A 21,921-nucleotide genomic window follows, 5' to 3' on the forward strand; every position below is an offset into this window, starting at 1 on the left:
ACGGTCGCGTCGAGACGTTTACTTGCGGCGGAAAGAGCAGCCCTCAGTGAGACGGGCCTTACCACCGGTGGGCTGGCAGAGGACGGTCGAGCAGCCAGCGCAGACGACGACGGTCTGGGCGTGGGAGAAGACGGTGGTGATGGTGAAGCAGCCGGGGCACTTGACGTCCATGAAGAAGGAACGGGGGGCAGGCACAAGAGTCTGTTGAGACACCAGTATCAGCCAACCGCATCCCTTATCATTTTGATATCCGATCCAGATGTTTCATACCTTGAGCTTGTGCTTGCGGGCCTCAGCCTGAGGCGTGGGGTTGAGGAGGTCGACCGCGAGAACCTATTCGAGGGGGAAGTCCGTCAGCTCAACATTTTTCGACAAAAATTTGGAGGGATCCTGCGGCGACGGGATGGCGATGGCGACGGGGAACACAGATGGCTAGCGGCGTGTGCCAGTCGATACAAGCATGTAGAGGGTATATTCGGAATAGGCTGGGATGGGGGGTGTCGAAGGGCAGAACCTACCATCTTGACGAGACAAAGAGTCGATCAGCGAAGGGAGTTGAATGAAGCGCTGATGGAGATGGCCTGCTTGAGGGTGAAAAGGTGGTCTCGTGGAGATGGCGAGCGCTGAAGGGAATTCTCGACGGCGTCACCCAGGGCGGCCCGTTTGGGGCGCATAGGGTTGCAGCCCTCTCGCTAATACTGCCCGAACAAGCACTTTTGCCACGGCCCGGCAGTGCCCCCCGTGGCTGGCCGCTTTTCCGCCAATCACCGCCCGCTTATCTCAGCCTCCAGATGCTGCTAGATGCTCCAAGGTCCTTCTGCGACGGAGCTCTTCCTTCACTCCTTACTCATGTGTACACCTCTGTTGCCACCACGTGCTAAGCTCATACAAGTACATTTCTATCGCTAATCCAATACGCTACTGACTAGATTCGGACATGACATACGTTCCTGTCCGGTGGCATGTGCCTGCCATTCCGACACCGGACTCCTCGCCTTTCTTCCAATGTTCCCGATAGTACGCAATGCGGGAATCCACGAACGGCTGCTCCGTCCAATTAACCCTCCATATGATGCGACTCGGACTTCCCCCACGTAACTCATCTCTCATACGACACCGTCCTCGATTGCGACCGCATTAGTTCGATTTCTTCGCCTCTCCGTTAGCGGCTACCACCTCCACATGAGGGTGTTTGATCGTCAAGCACCAGATGTCGATATAGTCGCATATCGTCGTGATGATGTCATGCTGCTTGCGATTAGCGCTTTGCCACGAAACCTGATCGGTCAGACTTACCACGAAGCTGCCATAGATACCAACAGACAGACCAAGGCACACCCAGATAAACGCAACCTGCCTCTCGCCATCGCCCAGCAGGCTGGACCAAAAACCAAACGTCGCCCCGGCGCTGTCGAGCACCGCCAAAGCAAGAGGAATCAGAAGCATGTTGAAGTAAGGGAAGCTGGCTTTGACCAGGTGCGCACAGATCATCCTGCCCACGGCGTAGGCATTGATCATGCCAACGTACAGGCAGAACGGAACCATGTAGTTCTCCAAGATGGTCGGCTGCAGGTAGAGATAGGCTGGCACAAGAGTCCACACCGCGACAAGGGGAAGCAGACCGTACAAAGGCTTGATAGGGTCCTGCTTACGCTCGCAGCGCACCTGCATGACATGCACAATGCTAGAGCCGGTGGCGAAGAAGAGGAGGATTCCACCGTAGACCAGATACCATTGCGTAAAGGCCATGTCGTAGATGTTGTCTGGCAGGAAGGCCATCTTAGGGACGCCAATAGTCTCGAGCATGGAGCGATGCCAGAAGCTGCCGCCGCCAATAAAGGCCGTAAAGCCAAAGACAACGCAGAGTGTGAGAACTCCCTCAACGGGACCGGAAATGACTCCCAAGGTCAGCACCTGGGTGTAATATTCATCCCAGGTCTGAACATAGAACGTCATGGTAGCTACATCTTATCAGCATTTCCAAGGCTCATGCTTCTGCTGGAAGAGCCACGTACATCCGAAAAGGGTCAACAGAGTTGCCCAAGACTGGCCGAGGTTCATCGCAGCGGCGAAGATCAAGACACCCAAAGCCGTGTTGCACGCGTCGACACCTAATGCGACTTAAATTTCCGAGCAAGCTAAGTCTTAAGTCCGGTCTATTAACTTACTGTGGTCAAACAGCTCACCCAGAGGACCGCTCTGCTTGGTTCTCCGCCTGCAGGATCGATTTAGCATCCAGTCTACCAGTCAACAGAGTATCAAGGGGCGCAAGGGGCAGTTCGTACGCTTGGATGCCGTCTACGCCGTCAAACGTCTGGTATAGGAACAACCCGATGGCGCAACTGGCATAGACCCAGGACGGGCAATCCTGGTCTAGGGTCGGGTTGTACCATAAGATGGTGAAGAAGTTGACTACCACGAAGAAGAACCCAGTCAGGGTGATCTACCAGTCCTCAGTTATAGGCTTCGTTTCCCGTCAGGACTAGAGACTTACGGCGTTAGGACTAAGGCCGGCGAACAAGGCTGTTAGCCAGAGGGGACATTAAAGATGAATCAAGCCAGCTCGCCACTTACGCCATGCTCATGGGGAAGAACTTGATCACAAAGTCATTATAGAACGGCTTGAGGACATATCGGCTAACAAGCGACAGATCGATGCCTGCATAACGGTACTCGCGCAACTTGGGCAGTTGTTCCTGCCGGATGTACACCATCTTGCTGGTGTGTCAGAAGCGCCTGAGTTACAGGGAGGAATACGGCCAAAGAATTCAGGTAGTCAATGTGCTTTGGATGGATGCTGTTTCTTTGCTTTACACGCGAGGAAAGCCAAGCCGGTGGCGGACTCAGGTTGACGCCAGAATTGCCAATGCCGCGCGGAAACGGGGGAAACAAGGGCCGGAAAGGTGAACGAAATCTTTTGGCGGCGAAGGGCTGCTTGAAGTTAAAGATGAAGTGGGAAAAGGAAACAAAAAGAAGAAGCAGAAAAGAAGAGGAAAAGGAAAAAAAAAAAAAAGACAAAAAAGACGCGATGAGGATAGTGGGCACTGGTTGTTGATGTCTGTCTTCTTCCAGGCCTTGAATTTTCTAAGAACTTTTTTTTTTCTGCCGGCGGAACCAACGCTACAGAGGGCGGACGCGGGGACCAAAGCCACCCAAGCCAACCAGTCGCTCTCGGCAGCCAAAGGCCCAAGAGCCTTGACTGCTTCAGGCGCTGCAAAGAATCCCACCGCACATCTTCGAAGGACGGTGTGGGTTAACACGGGATGCGCACGTGCAGGCGTGCCTCTCATTTGCTGGCTTGCCTCGGACGGAGAGTCTCCTCTTTTCTACCAGTGCAGCCCGGCTCTGATCGTCGTGGGACAAGTGGGGTGGCCAGCAACCGAGCAGCCAGTCTGCTGAGTCTGGCGAGGACCGAGGCAGCTGGCGATGACGGGAATGGATTTAGTCGACTACAAAGCGGGGAGACGCTAGAACAGTCAAGCGGGACCATGGATCAACTTTGTTTTCGGTGGCTGGGGATTTTGGCCTTCACAAATAACAACGAAAGATAATAGATACAGCACGGAACACTTTGAACATGTGCTATGCTAGATACGATACACGAATGGTACTAGGGCCGGCTCAGGTGAGAAACAGTGGACAGTGTACGGAGTACACCAGGGCCCAAGGTTCCTGAGACTCGGTATAGTGCAACAATAGAGAGGCCGAGTGGTTCCATGTTCCATCCGGCTCTTGTATATCCCCTTTGCTCTCTCTGTTCATGGCGCTCGGATCGTTGGGGAACATAAGTCAGGCTTGGCTCTGGATGCCTGGGCACGGCTTGCCCCGTGATCGTTACCATGTGACCGCGGCTGGCCTTAACCAACAGGGCTCCATGGCATAGGGATCAAAATCCGGCTTTGCATGGTCTGGATAAGCGGGACCGTCTTGTGCACGGTCTCCGCCCAGCCTTCGATGCCCCAGGACTGCTCTCGACGAACTTTACGCTCTTCGAGATTCGCAAACTGCCAGAGATGGTGCACAGTGTTCAACTCCCCAATCTGAACGAACCACGCCCCGACACCCTCCATGACTTCCCGGCGGGCTTTGAGGCCGCGTCTCCAGTGTGTCTCCCATTCCAAAAGGTTTCCGGGGTGAAGAGTGTACGATCGAAGCTCGAAGAGACCACCCAGGCGCCGCGGGGGAGTCGTTGGCCAGAAGGAAAATTCCTGCATCAACGATGTCCTCTTGCTTTTGATCAAACTCTTCAATTTCCGGTCAAAATCGGGGAACTCAGGATGGCTGGAGATGTTGTGCAGGGAAGCATGGTAGCCTTCGTATCGCTGATATTCCCAGATATGAACTGCAAAAACGGTCAGCACCGAGGCCTGGGAGGCAGGCCAACTGCCACCGGAAGAGGGGAATTGGGCGCGTTTCAAATTAAGTACCAAAGGTGTCATTGTCTCCAACCTGTGTGCGCCAGCTTCCAACCAAGTTCACCCGGTTCTCTGGGTCGGACGCCATGCGCGGATACCACTGGCCAACGAGATTGACATAATCGTCGACTTTGTCGGGCTTCACATCATGAAAAACGATCGAATGTACGTATTTTCCACGGGCGAGGACCTGCGAAAACGACCGCTCGATATCTTTGTCCAGTTGCTGGCCTTCCTTCGTTCCGTAGATGAGCGACGACAGGGGGCCGCGCTTCGGAGACTGACTGGCTTCGTGCAGCTGCTCGTCTCCTATAATACGGTGGGTAGAAAGTGAGCCCAAAGCCTTGTGATCAAGAACTCCAGCGGCATCAAACATAGGGTTCCTGTTACTGCTCGCATTGCTCTCATGTGGAGCAGTGGGAGCGGTAGCATACTCACGAGGGCGGTCACGGGATGCAGGGGATGAGGCAGTAGAACCAGAAGCATCGACAGACTGACTCTCTTGCTGTTCTCTCTTCTTGCGAGCCACCTCCAGATTCTCGCGGAACTCCTTTTGACGTGCGTTAAACTCAGTAGCCGATTCGGGCGTGATGTCACGGATAGAGGGAGCGCGGTAGGCAGTGGCAGAGGAACTGAAGGGGCGAACCAGCGAAGACGCTGGCCGGAACAAGCGTGGGGCGAGCATGATTCAGTAGGTAGCTATACAGATGTAGATGCTATTTGGGGACAGGTGACAAAGGAGGAGGAGCTCCCAGATAAAAAGAAATAGTGGTTGGGGGAAACGGCGTGGGTGAAGAAGAGTGCTGGGTGCCGAAATGACAGCAACACGGGAGCCCAACCACGGCGCCGAGGTTGTGAAGGCGACACAGAGAAGAGGGGGTTCGACAGAGAGAGGGGAAAAAGCTGAGACAGCAGGTAAGGGCAGGGATGGCAGAGGGAGGTAGACACGCGATGAATGACCTGACCGACGGCTAAAAGGAAGGAGCACTGCAGCAGGAGTCCACGGAACTAGTCAGGTAGCAAGCTTTGAGAGCCAGGATCAGCAAAGAGGAGGGTCGAATTGTCGGGCGGAGAAGAAATAATCCCCAATGGCGGGTTGTCGGTTAAGGCTGACGGATGTCTGGTATATTGGGTGACAATTAAACAGAGCCAATGGTGGGAGAGAAACGGGATGGGAGAAAAGAGAGAGAGGGAGGGAGGGAGGACAGCTGGAGGTACCTCCGGACCGCGTTGTGGAAGCTGGGGAAAGTCGTCACTTGCTAAGCTAACAGAGTGCGGGGAAAAAGCCTGAAGACCTGTCTGGACAGTCTGGTAGGTAGGCTGTGCTGTTCCCAGCAACCATGTACAGCTGGGGCCTGCCTTATATAGGGCCCGAGCACCAATTCCAGCCCTAGTGTACTAATTCATCATGCCGATACACGTCCTGCTGCTGCGGATGAGGTGTAGCCCCCCCGAGAGAGACATTCCTCGTGATTTGTCCATTCTTCTGTCGAGGCCGATCATCACTGCCTAGTAGTGCTGCAGCTCCCAGCCTATGACGAAAGCGGTCTTCCTTTCCTCCGCGCTCACGGCTACAGACAGGCCTGATAACCGGCGGGAGAGCGCTCCAGTGCCGTATCCAATCCTATTGGTAAATGGTAGAGAATCACCCATACTATCATGCACAGGGGCTTGCAAAACAATCATCACAACACAAGCGTAGCTCCCAGCACCGATGACGTCGTGGACGGAGCATGGCCTTATGTAATCCACGGCAAGCCGCTCGGTGGTCCGGGCTCGATATGCCAGTCCCAAAGGAGTCTAGGGATTTCAACCCAAAGCGGTAGCGCCTCTTGTTCCGGGCCGCCCCCTCCAGGCCCGCCACTGCTGCTGTCCCTCTGCCACTGTGCTACAAGCTCCTTAGACTCAAACAGAGTCCAGACTGTGATTGTTGCATTTGACGTCAATTCCATCTGTACCTCGGCTCTGAACGAAATATCTCTGATATCCTGCACCATGGCGGATTCTATGAACCCCCCGCTTTCTTACGAGGCCTCTGCCTCAACAACCCATCCGCATGTCGGGACCACCCTTCCAACGGAGGTGATCTCGAGTCTCAAGAATTCGCGATTCGTGAGTACTGCGATGGCATTCATCCCATGCTATACTCCTGTCCTTGGCAGCTAATTTTGCACTCTGTTAGCTTCATCTCGCAACATGTGATGGCCTAACCCCGCACATTTCGCTCATGTCCTACACCTACCTTCCCTCGACTCCCTATGACCCGTATCCCATGATTATCATGACCACCAACCCCTCTTCTCGCAAAACCAATCATTTGCTGACCAACCCTCGTGTGTCCCTTCTGGTCCACGACTGGGTTTCGCACCGTCCGCCTACCCGGGCTCCCAATCCCGGTGGTCGCGAAGGGTCTCCTCCGCCTGCTGCGACACGGTCCTCATTGGCAAGCCTGCTTTTGAACCTGAACACAAGTGCACTGTCTAGTATTTCCACCACCATTACCGGTACTGCCCGGTTCCTGGAGTCTGGTTCTGATGAGGAAGCGTGGTGCAAGAAGCAGCACTTGGAAAACAACACCTTCGAGGAAGAGATTGGCACTTTCGGACAGCAGCAGCAGGAGCAGGGCCAAAGACGAGCCAGTGTCTCTATTGATAGCGATGTTCGCGTCGTGGTCGTTCGTGTGCGCGAGGGCCGCATTGCAGACTGGAAGGGCGGCGTGAAGGATTGGCAGCTGGTTTTGGAGGGAGAAGAATCGCAAGAGACTTTGGTTAACGGCGTACCGTCCGCATAGTCCTTACTGGAGTTTGTGCTACCCTGTATATCATCGCCCGGGAGTGGACTTGCCGATTTGGGAGATTGCAAGCAGATGCTCGGGCGCTTACAAAATGCCTATGTTCAGTCATCGGGGTCTTTCGGCGTACCGGGTTTCTGGAGATTTCTGCGGACATGATCTGGTAGTCATGCCTCCGGACGAATTTGGAAGTATCCACTGCTGTACATAGAATTGAAAGCTGCATGCAAAGTCAAGTTAAAATTAAGCTCCGGGATGCAAGCACGAAACTGAGATCCAGATTGCGTTCATCATCACATGATCCGGGAGCTCCGCGGTGACGTTGAATCTTATCGGACAAAAGCTACCACCAACAATACTCAACTCAATTCCTCTACAATTCCCTCCAACCCAATTCCACACCAGCCACCACCCCAATCCCCTCTTACATACAATGCAAATACACCAACGCCAATAACCACCACCACCATCAAAATGCGCCTCGCCCACATCCACTACCCTGACATAACCTCCTTCACCCGAGTCGCCAACCTCCAACAAACGCTCACCAGCCGCCTCCTCTCACACAAAAAGAACCTCACCCCAAACCCTCCAGACCCAACCATCATAACCTTCACCCCGAACCCCGTCTACACAACGGGACGCCGCGACCTCCCACCCTCCAACACCAGCCACCCCTCCAACAACGGCAATCTTTCCCTGCCTCCGTCCCTAGAACCAATTCGCTCTCTCCTAATCCCACCGCGCACAACCTCTTCCCCACCCGCAACCAAAGTTGCAGAATACCATCCCACCCTGCGCGGCGGACAAACGACTTACCATGGCCCCGGACAAATGGTCGCATACACGATTCTCGATCTCCGACGACTTGGACTCACCCCGCGATGCCATATCCGGCTATTGGAGAATAGTGTGATTGAGGTGTTAAAGGGGTATGGGGTACGGGGAATGGTGACGGAGGATCCGGGGGTGTGGGTGCAGCCTCCTGGCAAGGAGGGAGAAGAGGGAGAAGGGGAGTTGCCGAGGAAGATTACGGCGGTGGGGGTGCATTTGCGGAGACACATCAGCAGCTATGGGATTGGGTTGAATGTGACGGACGAGCCGATGTGGTGGTTTCGGCAGATTGTGGCGTGTGGGTTGGAGGGGAGGGAGGCGACGAGTTTGCGGGGCGTCGGGGTGGAGGGGGTGGAGGTGGAGGAGGTTGCTGGGCGGTTTGTGGGGGCGTTTGTTGGGAGGGTGAATGCGGATTTTGCGTGTGGGGAGGGGGCCAGAGGGGAGAAGATTGAGGAGGTGTATAGTGTGACAGAAGAGGATTTGCTTCGGGAGTAGGATGGTTTACCCGTGTAGGTGATACAGGCTGTACATTGGTTGTACAGTGAGTCGGGGTACCCTAAACACTGCACGGAAATTGTGACTATGAGCAGCCAAGATGGTTCATTATGAATGGTACATTTGCATGGTCTATACCAAAATCATCGATGCTAAGATCGGCCAGAGCGAGCAATTGAATAAAGATAGTGCAGCCACAACGGTTCCGACTGGCGCGCTTTTCTGGAGGACGGATTCAAAGCAAACATTAGGTATACAGGATTACAAAAAGGGTGCAGCAAGTATATATAGAGAAGCGAACGGAGGGTGAATATGACAGGCTGGAACGCCCAGAAGCATGGTACCTCGATGCCTGTGGTGGAAGACCCAAGTATTTCCCAGGTTGGAATGTTCACAGCAAATGATCCAGTTCAGCGGCTGAAGAACAAGCATGTCAAGAAGGGTATAGAAACAGAGCAATGCGACGATCGAAGGTCAAAAAAATCGGCCAGCGGGGTTCAAAGAATGACACATCGTTCCCCGGATCCGTTAGAGCCCTGGGCTTTGACTTCCAGGGCGACTTTTGCTGCTTCGTAGAATGTCTCCATGATGCCACGATTTTGTACGGCGGAGCACTCTGCAAGATGTCTGTCAGGAACGGTCATGGAAATGACATCACAGGGTATAGAGTCCCTACCCAAGTATTTCACTGCTCCGATTTCCTTTGCCTTTGCTAGTCCTTCTTCGTAAGTTATCGCATTCGGGTTGTCATTGAGGAACTCGTCCTTCCTCAAGTCACACTTGAGGGCAGTGAGCACCAGTTTGACGCTGGGGCAGTTCTCCGAGATCTCTTCGATCCATTTGCTCGCCACGTTCTCAAACGAATCCCGACTGTCAACCTAGTACAAGTCAACATCATGTCCAGCCCTCAAGGAGCGTCAGTCCTCACGCTAAAACAAAGCATAATCACATGTGTGTCCTCATATGATAGCGCACGCAATCGGTCAAATTCTTCCTGGCCAGCGGTATCCCACAGCGACAATTCCATGTGGACACTGTCCACGAAGATATCTTAGGTGAACATGAGCATGCGGAACCGGTCTGTATGGGGAGGAGGGAGTACCATGCACATAGTTTTCTAGCAAACTCAACAGTTAGTATGATAGTTATCATGGACCGAGGAAGCACATGCGCACCAAATACAGTAGGCTCACTGGGTAGGTTTCAAACGTTAAAATCGAACTATGATAGTAGCGTTAAGAGAAGGCCATGCTCACTAAACGGTTGGAAAGTATCTGACCCAAAACGTTAGCTGACTTGGAATCCAAGGGGGAAAACAGGAGGTGCCCACCCTCTGGTGAAGACGTTCAGAGCGGAGGTCTTGCCGCAAGCGCCGTCCCCTCTTATCTAGGAATCAGCATTCTGGCCATCGAGCGTTATTGCCAAGGCTCGGACAAACTGACAGTAGCACCATCTTACGCCGAACCACCTTTTGACGGCCGCAGAGATCCATTGTGAGGGTATTCGAGGGTGATCTGTCAAGGTATGCGGAAAGAAGGGTCCAAGCAAATGATAAGGGAGGGAAGGGGCTGGATCGAGAGGGGGTCGACCAAACGACAGGAATGTGTATGGAAGATAAGAAGATTAGAGTGTGCGGAGTAAGGGCGAATAGGTTCTGATCACGTTTCACGAGGCACAGATCTGGCCAGGCGAAGAGTGGTTGCGAACACGAAGATACTTAGTAGTCGTGGGCCGCTGTGCAGGGTCGGTCGATGTCATCGGCTCCGTCCTGCAACAGGCGATCCGCGAATGAGACGATCGTCATCTGCCAAGCGCAGTGCCTGAACCGCTCTGGATGTCCGGAGGCCACGGCCACATTGGCGATATTCCTTCACCCGCACAGCCGTCCGTCCTTGCTAGATGGGCAGTGAGCCCTCATGGTAGTGGCTGTGCTTGTCAGATAATGGATAATCTTGCTATGTACCGGTGAACACACCCTCACTGCCTGGTTAGTCATGTTGTGGAGATTGATGTAGTATGCCTGCTCAGGCCTGCTCAGGCCTTAACAGCCGCCGGTTGCTTGTGTCGATATATTTTTAGAACCATTGCATGCAGGTCTAATCGGTGATCTTGAGGCGACATTATCAACGGCCTGTTTCATGTTCATACTCAACTAAGAATAGGTTGAGTGGGCTTGAACCTCGAGAAATATATATAGGAGGGAACTGCCAGTTCGTAGGTAGTGATGAAAACTTTTCCGTGATGGATGTTTCAGCGCAGTAGTAGCAGATCAGATGGTTGGGCCATAGGACAATATCCATGTCATAACAGACTACTATTCTTGAATGTCAGCAAGTCCATGTTTTGTTGTGCTTAACCTCGAGGAATAGAGTCGGGCTCGGTCGGCCCCCGGCGTGGACGACCCAAGCAACCTGGAAGCTAAGGCGGGGAACCGAAACTTTGGCCCCAGGCTCCGATAGGCGCGGAAGCTCTCCATTCCTCCCTCACGTCCATCATCTCATCGCCTATCACCACTTATCTCCATCCCCCTTCTAGCCCGCCGTGCACGCTCCTTTGCCTCTTTTAGATTCCCCTAGATACCCAACACTCAGCGAGGTCCCATTTTTACCTTTCATAATGTCTGACGATGATGATTTCATGCAAGATTCGGGTGACGAGGAGTAAGCCTGAGCCACCCATCCAGCCATCCGGTGCTCGCCGCCGCTAACCAGCTGGACTATTGCAGGTACGACTTCGAATACGAAGACGCGGACGACGATGAATCGGGAGACGTCGGGATCGAGAACAAATACTATAATGCCAAACAGATGAAGATAGACAACCCCGAGGAGGCCATCGAGGAGTTTTTGGGTGTCCCAGATCTAGAACAAGACAAAGGCGACTGGTAAGAGGCCGTGGACCTCAGTGATGGCTCGCCACGATGCTGATGGTAGTCAAGGGGGTTTAAGGGACTTAAGCAAGCCATCAAGTTGGAGTTCAAGCTTGGAAAATACAGCGATGTAAGCCACCTCTTCTCGCTCCTTTGGTTCACTGATAAGGTCCTGACCCTTCAGGCCGTCGAACACTATAGGGAGCTCCTTACCTATGTCAAATCGGCTGTCACGCGAAATTACTCAGAGAAGTCCATCAACAACATGCTGGATTACATCGAAAAGGGATCGGACGACGACACAGCTTACCAGTGCATGGAGGAATTCTACTCTCTGACCCTGCGCTCGTTCCAAAACACCAACAATGAGCGACTGTGGTTGAAAACCAACATCAAGCTGGCGCGTCTTTGGCTGGAACGGAAAGAGTACGGCCAGCTGAGCAAGAAGGTGCGGGAGTTGCATCGGGCATGTCAACGGGACGATGGAACAGACGACCCGAGCAAAGGAACATACCTCCTCGAACTATACGCCTTGGAGATCCAGATGTACGCCGAGACGAAGAACAACAAGCGACTCAAAGCGCTCTACCAGCGTGCCCTTCGCGTCCGGTCGGCGGTGCCGCACCCCAAGATCATGGGAATCATTCGAGAATGCGGAGGGAAAATGCACATGAGTGAAGAGAACTGGGAGGAAGCACAGAGCGACTTCTTCGAGTCATTCCGCAACTACGACGAGGCGGGTTCAATACAACGGATTCAGGTGCTCAAGTATCTTGTGTTGACGACCATGCTGATGAAATCGGATATCAACCCATTCTATTCCCAAGAGACCAAGCCTTACAAGAATGACCCCCGCATCTCCGCTATGACCGATCTAGTCGATGCGTTCCAGCGGGACGATATTCATGCATACGAAGCCATCCTGAGCAAAAACCCGGACGTCCTGGCAGATCCGTTCATCGCCGAGAACATTGACGAGGTCAGCCGGAACATGCGGACGAAGGCCGTTCTCAAACTGATTGCCCCATACACGCGATTCACGCTGAAGTTCATTTCGAAACACATCCGGGTCTCTGTACCCGAGGTCCAAGACATTCTGAGCTTCCTGATCCTGGACAAGAAGCTCAATGCCAAGATCGACCAAGAAAACGGGATTGTGGAGATCGAGAGCGCTAGCGACGTGGACCGCCTACAGTCTCTCCAGGAGTGGAACGCATCGCTGCGGTCTCTTTGGCAAGCGACCTTGAACGACGGGGATGGATTCAGGGAAGATCCCACGCAGCTCCACGGCATGAGGGGAGGAGGGCCCATGTTCCAACCCGGGTTTGGAGACGAAGCGCCTGCAAGTTTACGGGCTGGCGGTCGCCGGCTGCGGGGTGGATACAAAGGCAGAAGCGGCGGCGGGCCTGGAACAAAGGCCGGGCTGGGGGGCGTCTAGTGGGAATGCATTGTTCCATCTGTCCATCCACCCTCGCTGCGTCATATCCCGATAGAGAACAAGGGTATGGAGTACAGAGTCAAGTCTGTACATACTACATAGGAAGGAATGAAATCACGACATACACACAACAGCCTACCGCAGGGGAAAACAATGAGATCATGGAAGGCCAATGCGCACGGGCAAACGACCTACCCAGACTCATCCGTAAGCCACCCAGACTAAGAAGCGCCAGGGGGACCTCCTCCGTTCCCAAAGCCACCACTCCCAAGAACACCCAGACCCAGGCACACAACGTACTTTTTTCCTCGGGTACACAGCACACACTACAACAGTCCACCAACACCCTTGCCATATCCATGCCCACCCCTCCCTGCCAGTACATACATCCCAATAGTCCAGGCCCAGCTAAGACAACGGGCGGGATGATGGATCACCTCCCCCGGCACTTTCGTGACAGGTCAAACCCGGGCTAAGCCATGTGGGTGAAGTTTGTAAAAAAAGTACCAAACCACAATAGACCAGTCTAGGTCTTGTCTGTCACTTTCATCCTTCCCTTTCTTTTCTTTTTTCCTCGCCCCCTCCCCCCTCTCTCTCCCTTGTACCTACTCCGTAACTCCGTCCTTATGCATGTTTGACGCCTCACGGATTATGTACTTACTTCCTGTGTGTCTCAGAGACGCAACCCATGTATGTGCTGTATAGTGTCTTGTGGCTTACTGGGAATCTTGGAATCCGGGAATTTCTTGTTTGATGGGAGGGGAGACTATCTAAACTTTGTTTTTTCGGGGCGTAGTGCTGGTGGTGGGTTTTGCAGGGGTGGGTTGTTTGTTTGTGTACCCCGTATACTCCGTACACCTGTAGTAAACCACTAGATGAATAGTTACTTTGTAAAGAGGGGGAGGGGGTTACATGCTTTGGTGGATGGATGGATTGGTTTGATTTGCGATGATGGAAGTGTGCATATGTTGGAAGTAGGAGGCTGTAGTAGGTATAAAGGGAGAGGAGGAGGTGGTACGCCTACTAGGTCGAATGTCAATCGCAACAGGTGAGAGTAGTACTGAATACCGGGGATGGAGGTACAGATGGCGTAGGAGGGCAGACAGGCAGGTACTAGGTAGGTACTCTACGGCTGCAGGAGTAGAGTACATCACAGCACGGCACCGCACAGCGCAGCGCAGACAGAAGCATGTGTGTGTGACCAGGCAGGCAGGCAGGCAGGTGCTTATCCAGGTTTGAGTAGGTATTCGCAAGCTATGTACTACTAGTAGGTAGGTAGGAAGCATGTATGTGTGAGATGTGTGTGAGTATGTACCCCATATCCTTCCTAAAGGAGGAAACAAGCCGTCAGCCGAGGAAACCCGATATCTATCGATGGGTGTATGTATATATGTATGTATGTATGTACTATGTATAGAGAAGCAATCAACTACGGAGTGCGGAATAGTCCACACATACTTACTTACATCCAGACTTCTATCTACCAGTAGATTATGTTTGCACAGCTGGTAGAAGTACATCGTAAGGTGGAAATACCATAATAAGGAAGTGGTGGTACTTTCGGATCCTTCCGCCGGGATGTTGTTGGTTGTTGGGTAGGTACTTGGGACTCAGGTACCTAAAAGAACACTCTAAAGTGAGGCAGAGGTAGGTACCTAACATAAGGTGAAACTGGGGGCGATAGGTACCCAATCAGTTCTCAGAGGCAAGGAAGTCCCTACTTGTGTGGACTGTGGAGGTACAAGGGTTGAGGCTGGATGAATGGGAAAAAGGTGGGAACAATAGGGTATAATACTTGATTGTTAGGTTGCACAAGGGTACTACTTGCTGGAGGATTTCTGGTTTATCTATCGATCGGGATGGGATTGGCGCGGGGAGGTGAATGCCGATCAGTACGGTAGTTGGGTTGAGGAGGAGGAGGAGGAGGAGGAGGAGGAGGAGGAGGGAATGTTTGCTTGCTTCATTTGTGGGAGGAAGTTTACGGAGCACCCTGCCGGGCTTTAGGTTAGTTAGGTTAGCTACGGAGGAGATAGCAACTAGATAGCTGTCTATCTCTTGCTGGAACTACGGAGATTGCTTACCTGTTGCCCGAAGTGGGTGTGCGCAATTTTGTCCCTATGATTTAGTTGCAGGGTTCCCTCTGCACTCGATGTGCCTCTAAGGTAACTGTCAGAAGTGTCAGTTACCGGTGTGTATGTTTGGTTCTCAAAATGAACCGAAAATACGCCGATGTCGCGGATGTGAAAATCGCTGCAGAAGACTGCAGTGACAGTTGAGACAACCGGGTTGCTTTGTATAGAAAAAAGCGAGCTTCCCTGCGATGCGGCCGTCTCCACCTCCACCGTTTCCACGCCTAATCATTTCTTTCTCTATTTTTTTTTTCTTCTTGGCTACACTGTCCGTTGCGCAATGCAAGTGCATGCCTCCATCACAAGTTCTCGGTAACTGATGACGGATGCTCAGACGAATCGGAAGCATATCATCCTGCATGAGTGGCGGGAAAAAAAAGCAATGAAATGAAACAAAGAAAAAGGTGAGATTCAGGTACTCTGTGCTCCGTGATCTGTCAACTGTCGACGGTGGATGGTCGAGGGCGCGACAAAGTACGCCCAGCGGACGAGGCAACCAGCTTCGCCGAGTGGATACAAGGGAACCCCGTACTCTATCGGCAGGGAGGCACCTGACAAAGCGCACCCATCGCTAGGATATGTACCATGTACCATGTATCCCCGGCCAGGGAGGAGGGTGCGCTGCGTCCTTTGTAGAGGGGAGAAACTAGAAAGTAAGCAAGCAAGCGATCAGGGATCCTGATTGCGGACGGACGATGGATGGGCTCGGAGCGGCTTCCGAGGTAGCATATGCAAGCCCCCTCTTAGTTGGATCGAGAATCTTCCTGGAGTGAGAGTTATTGGTGGCCTGCCATCTCGGGCCATTTGATGCAGTTTGGAACATCCCCATGCGGTAGGAGACGGTCGATTACGATCCTTGTCCATGGCCACGGTCACAACCCGGAGGGCTGACTGGATGGCTGGTCACACCGGCAGGATGGGACCAGAGGTCTTACCATCATCTTACGGTGGTCTGATCCCATGCCAGGGCCATACCAGGCAGTCAACCTCGATAGTTGCACGTTGCTTCTTCGAGTGCGGGTGTGGTGGTGGTGGTGGTGGTTGGGAGGCCCTACAATCCGCGCGGCGGTACGTGCTGAGTGCCGAGTGCTGAGTGTTGACAGTACTGAGATGGACCGTGTGAACGGTGAAGTAGGTCAGTCACTACTAAAGTCAGTATGGGCTTACTTACATACATGTTGTGCATGTTGAGTCGGAGGTAAGCAGCGATTTGGGGAGGGTGAAAATCAAAATCCGTCAAATTGTCAACCCCTCCGACCCTCCATTTAGCATCATCAGAATAATGTCTCAACCGGATCCTTCGAAAGCGTGCAACAGAAGAAGGCAGAGAGCGCGCGCACTGGAGGCAGTGAGGCACCGGCGGAATCCCGTGTTGTGTCGCAGGTTCCGACTCCGCACTGTGAGTCGCTTCTGCATGCAAGACGGCTGGTAGCAGTACGCGGATGGACAATAAATTAGAAATAAAATAAACTCGAGCAGCTCCCGGGCATGACTTGTCCCTTTCATCATCCCCGTCGTGGGTGTCGTGGGATCGGGCAGGGCGCGTGCGTGGAGACAAGGGCAAGTTCGTCGGCCGTAAATGCAGCTGCAAGCACTAACGCGGGCTGGTTTGGACCGGCTCCCACTCGCCCGAGTGACTAGCTCTTGATAGCAGGAGTCAATCTCGAATCCAGCACCACGATGTCTTCTCTAGCTGCGCTGCTGCAGCTCTTCCGCCAGTCAAGCGGGTTGGTCGGCGGTCCTGCCAGGACATGTGGCCGTTCTCCAGTGCATGGAGGATCAAGAGGCGCAGGTAGGGGTCATCCGTTGCATCGAGATCGGGCGTTCGTTCTCCCAGCAGCAGATGGAAGTGGCCGTTTGCTGGCCGCGGGCATGTCTCGGCCGCCGTCCTGCTCACCGTGGCTCTTGATCATCCTCAACAACCCTCCTGGAGGTAGTAGTAATACGACCGACCCCCCAGCACATCTTCTGGACCCCTTCTGGTTGTTAATCCCGTCTCCGACACGACGAGGGTTGCGATCTGAGCACCCGGACTGATCCCGTGGGTTGGAATGCCCTGGTCCAATCACGATGCTTTCGGCATTTGCCTCGTGATATGCTTCAGTCAATAGTAATCATGCTAATACCCCTTAAGTAGTAGTCATAATGATGGCGAGGTGTCATTGTCATTATCAATCAGCGCTGTTAATTTGCTGCTGTTTCATGAAGGTGGTGTCGCTCTTGTTTTTTTCTATTTTTACGCTCCTGAGGATCATCCCGTAGATAGTACACGATGTACTCCGTAGATGTACGGAGGAAAGTCGATGAGTGGGTAAACCGACTTCTTCAGCAGTGGGTTTAGCCAGCTGGATCGCGAGACGACGACGGGTAGATAAATACTAAGTGGATGGATGGATGGATTGGACCCAATCCGCTCCCACCGACTACTGTGTACATGAATCAGGAGCACCACCACCACCCTACCACCGCATCACTGCCAGTGAGTGTTCAGTGTTGCACTGGATGGGGATGGCCGACGGGCGAAGATCGCCCCCATTGGGTCCCCGTCCAACCGGCTCTTCCGCTCCAGCTGCACTTTCAACCTGCTGGTGTAAGTCAAGCGATGCTGAGTTTGTTTTACCCTACCTGCCGCCCACCACACAGATCATCCCATTAATTATTATCCTTGGTCGTCAGTAAATAATATTGTTTGGATACCCTGGCCCCGTGTCTAGTTGGCCTTGCTAGTCCGGACTACTAGACGTTGATGATTCCCTGCACAGGCCAGTTACCAAAAAAACAAAAAAAAACAACATTAATAATAATGATAATGATAATATATGGATGAGTAAAAAAAAACACCGCCCTGAACTTACACCCGGCCATTGATATGTACTGAGAGGATTGACCATCCATGTCTTGCGTCTTTCGGGCCCTGCAAAGCCCGTTGTGGCGGCTACTAGTCTTGATATCAACCCATCATGGCGGTCTTCTTCAACGTCATGATTATTCTTCCGGGAGCTTTTCTCCCAATGCATTCCAGGATTCCAATTCCACCCATCGGTGTCCTGGGCGTCAGGAGTTCCACCGCCATAGATGGTCTGGATGCGTAGATTGCCCGCATCCTGGCTTGTCTGGGAGTTTATGGTGGTGGTGGGGGTAGCGGTGATGATGGGAGTGGTGGGGAGTGTAAGAGAGAAAAAAAAAGACAGAAGAGGGAAATTACCCTGGAAATTATTTTGTGACTATTGAGGACCGTCCATCCTGGCGGAACCCAGCACGCATCCATCCGCTAGCGAGTCGCGACAGCAGACCGACTGGTACCTACCTTGTAGTAAGTTAGTTAGTAGTCTAGCCTAGTGGCAGCAAAGAACGACCCCGTCGGAAACCCCGCGCCCGGCCTTGAAGGTCGACACAGTAGACTTTCAATCCACTCGCGCTCTCTCCTTTCTCCTCTCCACGAACGCAACCATCCGGTCTCCATTTGCTGCCACTCAATTTCCCTTATTAAACCCAGGGCCACCTCCGAGATCTGACGGATTTGCCTTGACTTGACTTGACCTGACCTGTCCAGTATCTTTTGACTAGGTACCCCATCATCCCTGCTCGGTCTGCTTTCCCTCCCTAACACTTTACTTTATCTACTCCGTACCTACCACCTTATCTATTTCATCCTTCCTCCGTCCGTCTTCCCGTCAAGTGATTAGCCGGTCGCCCTGACCATCCATATCCCATCGTTCTGCCTTTCCTTCCCCTCCCACTCACACTTCCCACCCCCCCTCCCACCCACCCCCGAAATCGAACTTATTTTACTGGATCTACCTACTCAACCCAACTCTGAAACGAGTTTATCTTCCTATTGCCACTTCGGGCCTTAGTATACACCACTGCATCTGTTTGGCCTTCCATTTCTCCCGACGCATCTCAGTCTTGATGCCACGGCCCGTGTGACCGGCACGTATGCACCTCGGCCGTAGAGAGAGCTTTGTTGCAGACTCCAGTAGGTCCAACCACACGTTTCTTTCATTGGGTTTTGACATCACCTTGACTTGCTGTTATTATTATACCATTGCATCCCGCCCTGTATTTTGTCCTCCCTCTGTTTCCTTCCCCTCCTTTTATCTTTCCCCTTCTCTCCTTTCGTGCTTTTTTTTGTCTAAGTTGTCGTTGCGGTCTCTGGTCCTCTCCAACTATAATCCAATCCCCTTACCTAATCCGGCGACGGGCCCGGGTACCTTGCAAAGCAAGCACTTGCACAAAATTCAACTATGAGGTAACATTGGTTACCTCCAGTGCATCTCAGATGTGAGGCATGTGAGTGCGGGCAATGTCAACCATGTGGAATCCTTTTCCACCATCACCCATCTGGCGTTTGTCTTGTAACGGAGGGTTGATTGAATGAGGAAGCTGTGGCCTGGCACTGCGCCCAACAATGCCATATGCTTTCCTATTGCTACGACGTCTCCTCGTCCCTCGAGCCAAGTGCATGATTGCGTACTCTCCGTCTGCCTGCTCAGCCGTCTGCAACTTTACTTGCCCCATCTGCTGTCCGCCCCCTCCCTTCTCTTCTTGGCCTTCCGTCTCTCCTTCTACCTCGGTCTTGGAGGTCATCTGCTCTTCTTTCACAATGCCAATCCCGTATTCCATGGTTGTGGTTTAGCGGCTCGCCACCGACTTCGATCGCTCCTGCTAGCACCTCCCCAGATATCCGGTGGATTCGTTGCTTCTTTGTTCACCATTGGTCGATTCTGTCTCTACCCGGCTGGATCTCCAGAACAGCCATCTTGCATCTTCATGGTTGCAGCTTGATGAGATATGCTAAGCACATCCCATAGTAGGTCGGTTACATCAGTGAGAAAACCCACTCGGCTGGTCACTGCGGTGTCAGGCAAGAACATTGCTCCAAGCGATGCTTGTTTGTCTTGTGTGTATCACGCGCTTTGGCCATGTTCCCTGCTAAGTGAATGAAGGGACTTGACATTGACTTCCTGTTTACCTGCTAAGGACAAGGCATCCGGCTACTTCTGAATCCTCAAGCTATTCCTCCTAAAGCCTCATCCCGGTCCGCCTTTCTATGCGATGTCCCTGACGGATATTCCCTGGAATCATTTCGATCCTATCAACTACTTCCCCACTGGACAGGATCCAACTTCCGGCTTCTATCCTCAGCATCCTCACTCGTCCGCCTTCTTCGGCCACGGATTTGCTCACCTCTCCAACACTCTCTATCATCCAAGCAATACCATTCTCTTCAATATGAACACTCTATCGACCGCGGAGATGGAGAGGTTCCAGAAACTCTCCAATGAGTTTCAGGCCGAGGTCCAGGTGAGATTTTCCACCATGCATACTTGGATACCCCAGCTCACAAGTGTCCTTCAAGGGTCCCGCGGTATCGACAAAGCAACCCAGTAGTGCAATCGCTATGGAGTATGCAAATGCGGATCCAACATTTGCCACCAAGACCAGTGTATGCTCCCTCACATCCTTTCCCTCCTTGGTAGCCTTCATATCATCGCGAAAGAAGCCGAGGAGGCTGACGATACTCCCAACAGGCACTTGCTATAACACACCCTCTGACACGAACCATGAAAGGAGATGGGAATTGTGGTTGGAGAGGTAACCATTCGTGTATCTCTAGCGATGGGTGTTTGCTGACATCGTGCAGCGGTTGCATTCGGGTACTTCGAGAATCTTTTCAACTTTCAAAACCTGCTACAAGTACACCGTGAATTGACCCGGATAAAGTCACTGAGCGTACTTCTCGACCAAACAGGCCAACAAGAACACCTGTACGAGATATTCGTGGACGCAACAGAGGAAGTCTTCAACCAGATATCTGCGGCCATCCAGAGTGGCATACGGGATGACTCATTTCTTGTCAACGCATTCAACAACGAATACAACGCAAATGCTATCCTCACTCATTTCAGAGTCAGTAACCCTTGAATCGCTGTTTGTGTTGTCATTTGCTGTTCTTTTCGTCCATCGTCTGTGCGTTTGAGGTTTTGCGGCTGACATTAACCCACAATGTTCTGCAGCTGCTGACGAGTGCGTGGATGAAACTTAATCCGCATCGATACCAAGCGTTTCTCTCCATGCCTCTAGATCAATATTGTGCGGCACGAATAGACACCGTCAGAACGGAGATCGACGAAGTCGGACTCCAAGCGTTGGTTGATGGTGTGATTGAAGATTCTGGATTTGCCGTGGAGATCATGTATCTCGACCGCAGCGAAGGTGAAGTGGTCACTCCTCACCTCCTAACCCCGGCACGGCCAGTTGCTGGGACGATCTGCCTACTCTATCGCCCGTGAGTCTCATTTCCGATGTCAAGACCTGACCAGGCGTCATGGGCTACGCTAACATTTACTTAGGGGCCACTATGATCTTCTCTACCCAGCCGAACCTACTGTGAATATGGAACCCGTGGTTAATTACCAATACGCGATGACTTCTGACTACGCCCCCTGGGATCAAGGATCCCTCGCGTTTGATGTGAGCTCAAATTTGATGACGATTCCCAATCTGATGATGGACCCTTGTTTTGGCATGGCCCCTTCTCCGATGCCGGCGGCTCCTCCTAGTCCGTATCGAGTATCGCCCCCTCTGGAAGTGTACCAACCACCCATGCACGCGTCACCACCTCCAATGTCTATCGCATCGCCACCGCCGCCGCCGCTACGAATGTCGGCGCCACCGCCCCCCATGAGCTCACTACCACCTCGGTCTTCTGATGGGCCGCAAATCCGGTTGAATCCGCTGGTGATGAAACCGAATCTTAGTCACTCTCTTCCAGTCACGACGCCATTCAAAAAGTAAGCATCTATATGTCAGCCCGCATGGCTGTCTTTTACCCTTGTCGAAGATGAAATTCTAATTTTTGCATTAGCTCCCCATACAACCAAGCCCATTTCCAGAATCAGGACTTTGAACCCATCCACTGGGAGCCCAGCGATTCTCGCAGATGA

At 52.7% G+C, this 21,921-nt stretch overlaps 9 protein-coding genes across 9 annotated transcripts; 5 read left to right on the forward strand and 4 right to left on the reverse strand.

Moving 5' to 3' along the window:
- Positions 1 to 18: 18 nt before the first annotated feature.
- BO94DRAFT_471658 (40S ribosomal protein eS27) lies at positions 19 to 333 on the reverse strand (the record flags this gene model as incomplete). Its single annotated transcript, XM_025608392.1, has 2 exons — positions 19 to 201; positions 271 to 333. Coding segments are annotated over 2 exons (246 nt in total), but the record flags the coding sequence as incomplete, so codon positions are not given.
- A 781-nt stretch (positions 334 to 1,114) lies between these two features.
- Positions 1,115 to 3,022, reverse strand: BO94DRAFT_537492 (aminoalcoholphosphotransferase). Its single transcript, XM_025612285.1, has 7 exons — positions 2,575 to 3,022; positions 2,495 to 2,504; positions 2,286 to 2,443; positions 2,169 to 2,215; positions 2,016 to 2,111; positions 1,297 to 1,961; positions 1,115 to 1,248 (listed from the first exon to the last, which is right to left on the reverse strand). The coding sequence occupies exons 1-7, from the start codon at positions 2,712 to 2,714 to the stop codon at positions 1,138 to 1,140; spliced, it is 1,227 nt and encodes a 408-aa protein (XP_025465038.1). The 5' UTR covers positions 2,715 to 3,022; the 3' UTR covers positions 1,115 to 1,137.
- Positions 3,023 to 3,428: 406 nt separating this feature from the next.
- BO94DRAFT_497381 (NIPSNAP family protein) lies at positions 3,429 to 5,100 on the reverse strand (the record flags this gene model as incomplete). The annotated part of the gene is made up of 2 exons (XM_025609314.1): positions 3,429 to 4,342; positions 4,428 to 5,100. The coding sequence occupies 2 exons, from the start codon at positions 5,098 to 5,100 to the stop codon at positions 3,858 to 3,860; spliced, it is 1,158 nt and encodes a 385-aa protein (XP_025465039.1). The 3' UTR covers positions 3,429 to 3,857.
- A 1,115-nt stretch (positions 5,101 to 6,215) lies between these two features.
- BO94DRAFT_537495 (pyridoxamine 5'-phosphate oxidase family protein) lies at positions 6,216 to 7,525 on the forward strand. Its single transcript, XM_025612286.1, has 2 exons — positions 6,216 to 6,527; positions 6,598 to 7,525. The coding sequence occupies exons 1-2, from the start codon at positions 6,411 to 6,413 to the stop codon at positions 7,204 to 7,206; spliced, it is 726 nt and encodes a 241-aa protein (XP_025465040.1). The 5' UTR covers positions 6,216 to 6,410; the 3' UTR covers positions 7,207 to 7,525.
- Positions 7,526 to 7,680: 155 nt separating this feature from the next.
- On the forward strand, positions 7,681 to 8,535 carry BO94DRAFT_588055 (lipoyl(octanoyl) transferase LIP2; the record flags this gene model as incomplete). The annotated part of the gene is made up of 1 exon (XM_025615865.1): positions 7,681 to 8,535. The coding sequence occupies one exon, from the start codon at positions 7,681 to 7,683 to the stop codon at positions 8,533 to 8,535; it is 855 nt and encodes a 284-aa protein (XP_025465041.1).
- Positions 8,536 to 8,624: 89 nt separating this feature from the next.
- On the reverse strand, positions 8,625 to 10,027 carry rho3 (Rho family GTPase RHO3; the record flags this gene model as incomplete). Its single annotated transcript, XM_025609315.1, has 8 exons — positions 8,625 to 9,151; positions 9,212 to 9,413; positions 9,464 to 9,585; positions 9,638 to 9,652; positions 9,711 to 9,727; positions 9,792 to 9,809; positions 9,866 to 9,916; positions 9,978 to 10,027. 8 exons carry the CDS (start codon positions 10,025 to 10,027, stop codon positions 9,033 to 9,035), a joined length of 594 nt encoding a protein of 197 aa, XP_025465042.1. The 3' UTR covers positions 8,625 to 9,032.
- Positions 10,028 to 11,151: 1,124 nt separating this feature from the next.
- On the forward strand, positions 11,152 to 12,842 carry BO94DRAFT_471437 (putative COP9 signalosome subunit 2 (CsnB); the record flags this gene model as incomplete). The annotated part of the gene is made up of 4 exons (XM_025608380.1): positions 11,152 to 11,195; positions 11,261 to 11,419; positions 11,474 to 11,534; positions 11,589 to 12,842. The coding sequence occupies 4 exons, from the start codon at positions 11,152 to 11,154 to the stop codon at positions 12,840 to 12,842; spliced, it is 1,518 nt and encodes a 505-aa protein (XP_025465043.1).
- Positions 12,843 to 16,303: 3,461 nt separating this feature from the next.
- BO94DRAFT_577147 (uncharacterized protein) lies at positions 16,304 to 17,293 on the forward strand. The gene has a single exon (XM_025615165.1). The coding sequence runs from the start codon at positions 16,652 to 16,654 to the stop codon at positions 17,006 to 17,008; it is 357 nt and encodes a 118-aa protein (XP_025465044.1). The 5' UTR covers positions 16,304 to 16,651; the 3' UTR covers positions 17,009 to 17,293.
- Positions 17,294 to 20,029: 2,736 nt separating this feature from the next.
- Positions 20,030 to 21,921, forward strand: BO94DRAFT_471623 (OTU family ubiquitin thioesterase; the record flags this gene model as incomplete). Its single annotated transcript, XM_025608391.1, has 7 exons — positions 20,030 to 20,278; positions 20,334 to 20,420; positions 20,506 to 20,569; positions 20,619 to 20,884; positions 20,992 to 21,263; positions 21,328 to 21,768; positions 21,843 to 21,921. 7 exons carry the CDS (start codon positions 20,030 to 20,032, stop codon positions 21,919 to 21,921), a joined length of 1,458 nt encoding a protein of 485 aa, XP_025465045.1.

This window comes from Aspergillus sclerotioniger (assembly GCF_003184525.1).
Source record: "Aspergillus sclerotioniger CBS 115572 chromosome Unknown BO94scaffold_23, whole genome shotgun sequence".
Lineage (NCBI taxonomy): Eukaryota > Fungi > Ascomycota > Eurotiomycetes > Eurotiales > Aspergillaceae > Aspergillus > Aspergillus sclerotioniger.

Coding starts and splice junctions, on each gene's coding strand:
- BO94DRAFT_537495 (XM_025612286.1), top strand. CDS start 6,411: ATGGCGGATTCTATGAACCCCCCGCTTTCTTACGAGGCCTCTGCCTCA. Junction 6,528..6,597: donor GTCTCAAGAATTCGCGATTC/GTGAGTACTGCG, acceptor GCACTCTGTTAG/CTTCATCTCGCAACATGTGA.
- BO94DRAFT_577147 (XM_025615165.1), top strand. CDS start 16,652: ATGTCTTCTCTAGCTGCGCTGCTGCAGCTCTTCCGCCAGTCAAGCGGG.
- BO94DRAFT_537492 (XM_025612285.1), bottom strand. CDS start 2,714: ATGGTGTACATCCGGCAGGAACAACTGCCCAAGTTGCGCGAGTACCGT. Junction 1,962..2,015: donor TCTGTTGACCCTTTTCGGAT/GTACGTGGCTCT, acceptor GATAAGATGTAG/CTACCATGACGTTCTATGTT. Junction 1,249..1,296: donor GTATCTATGGCAGCTTCGTG/GTAAGTCTGACC, acceptor AATCGCAAGCAG/CATGACATCATCACGACGAT.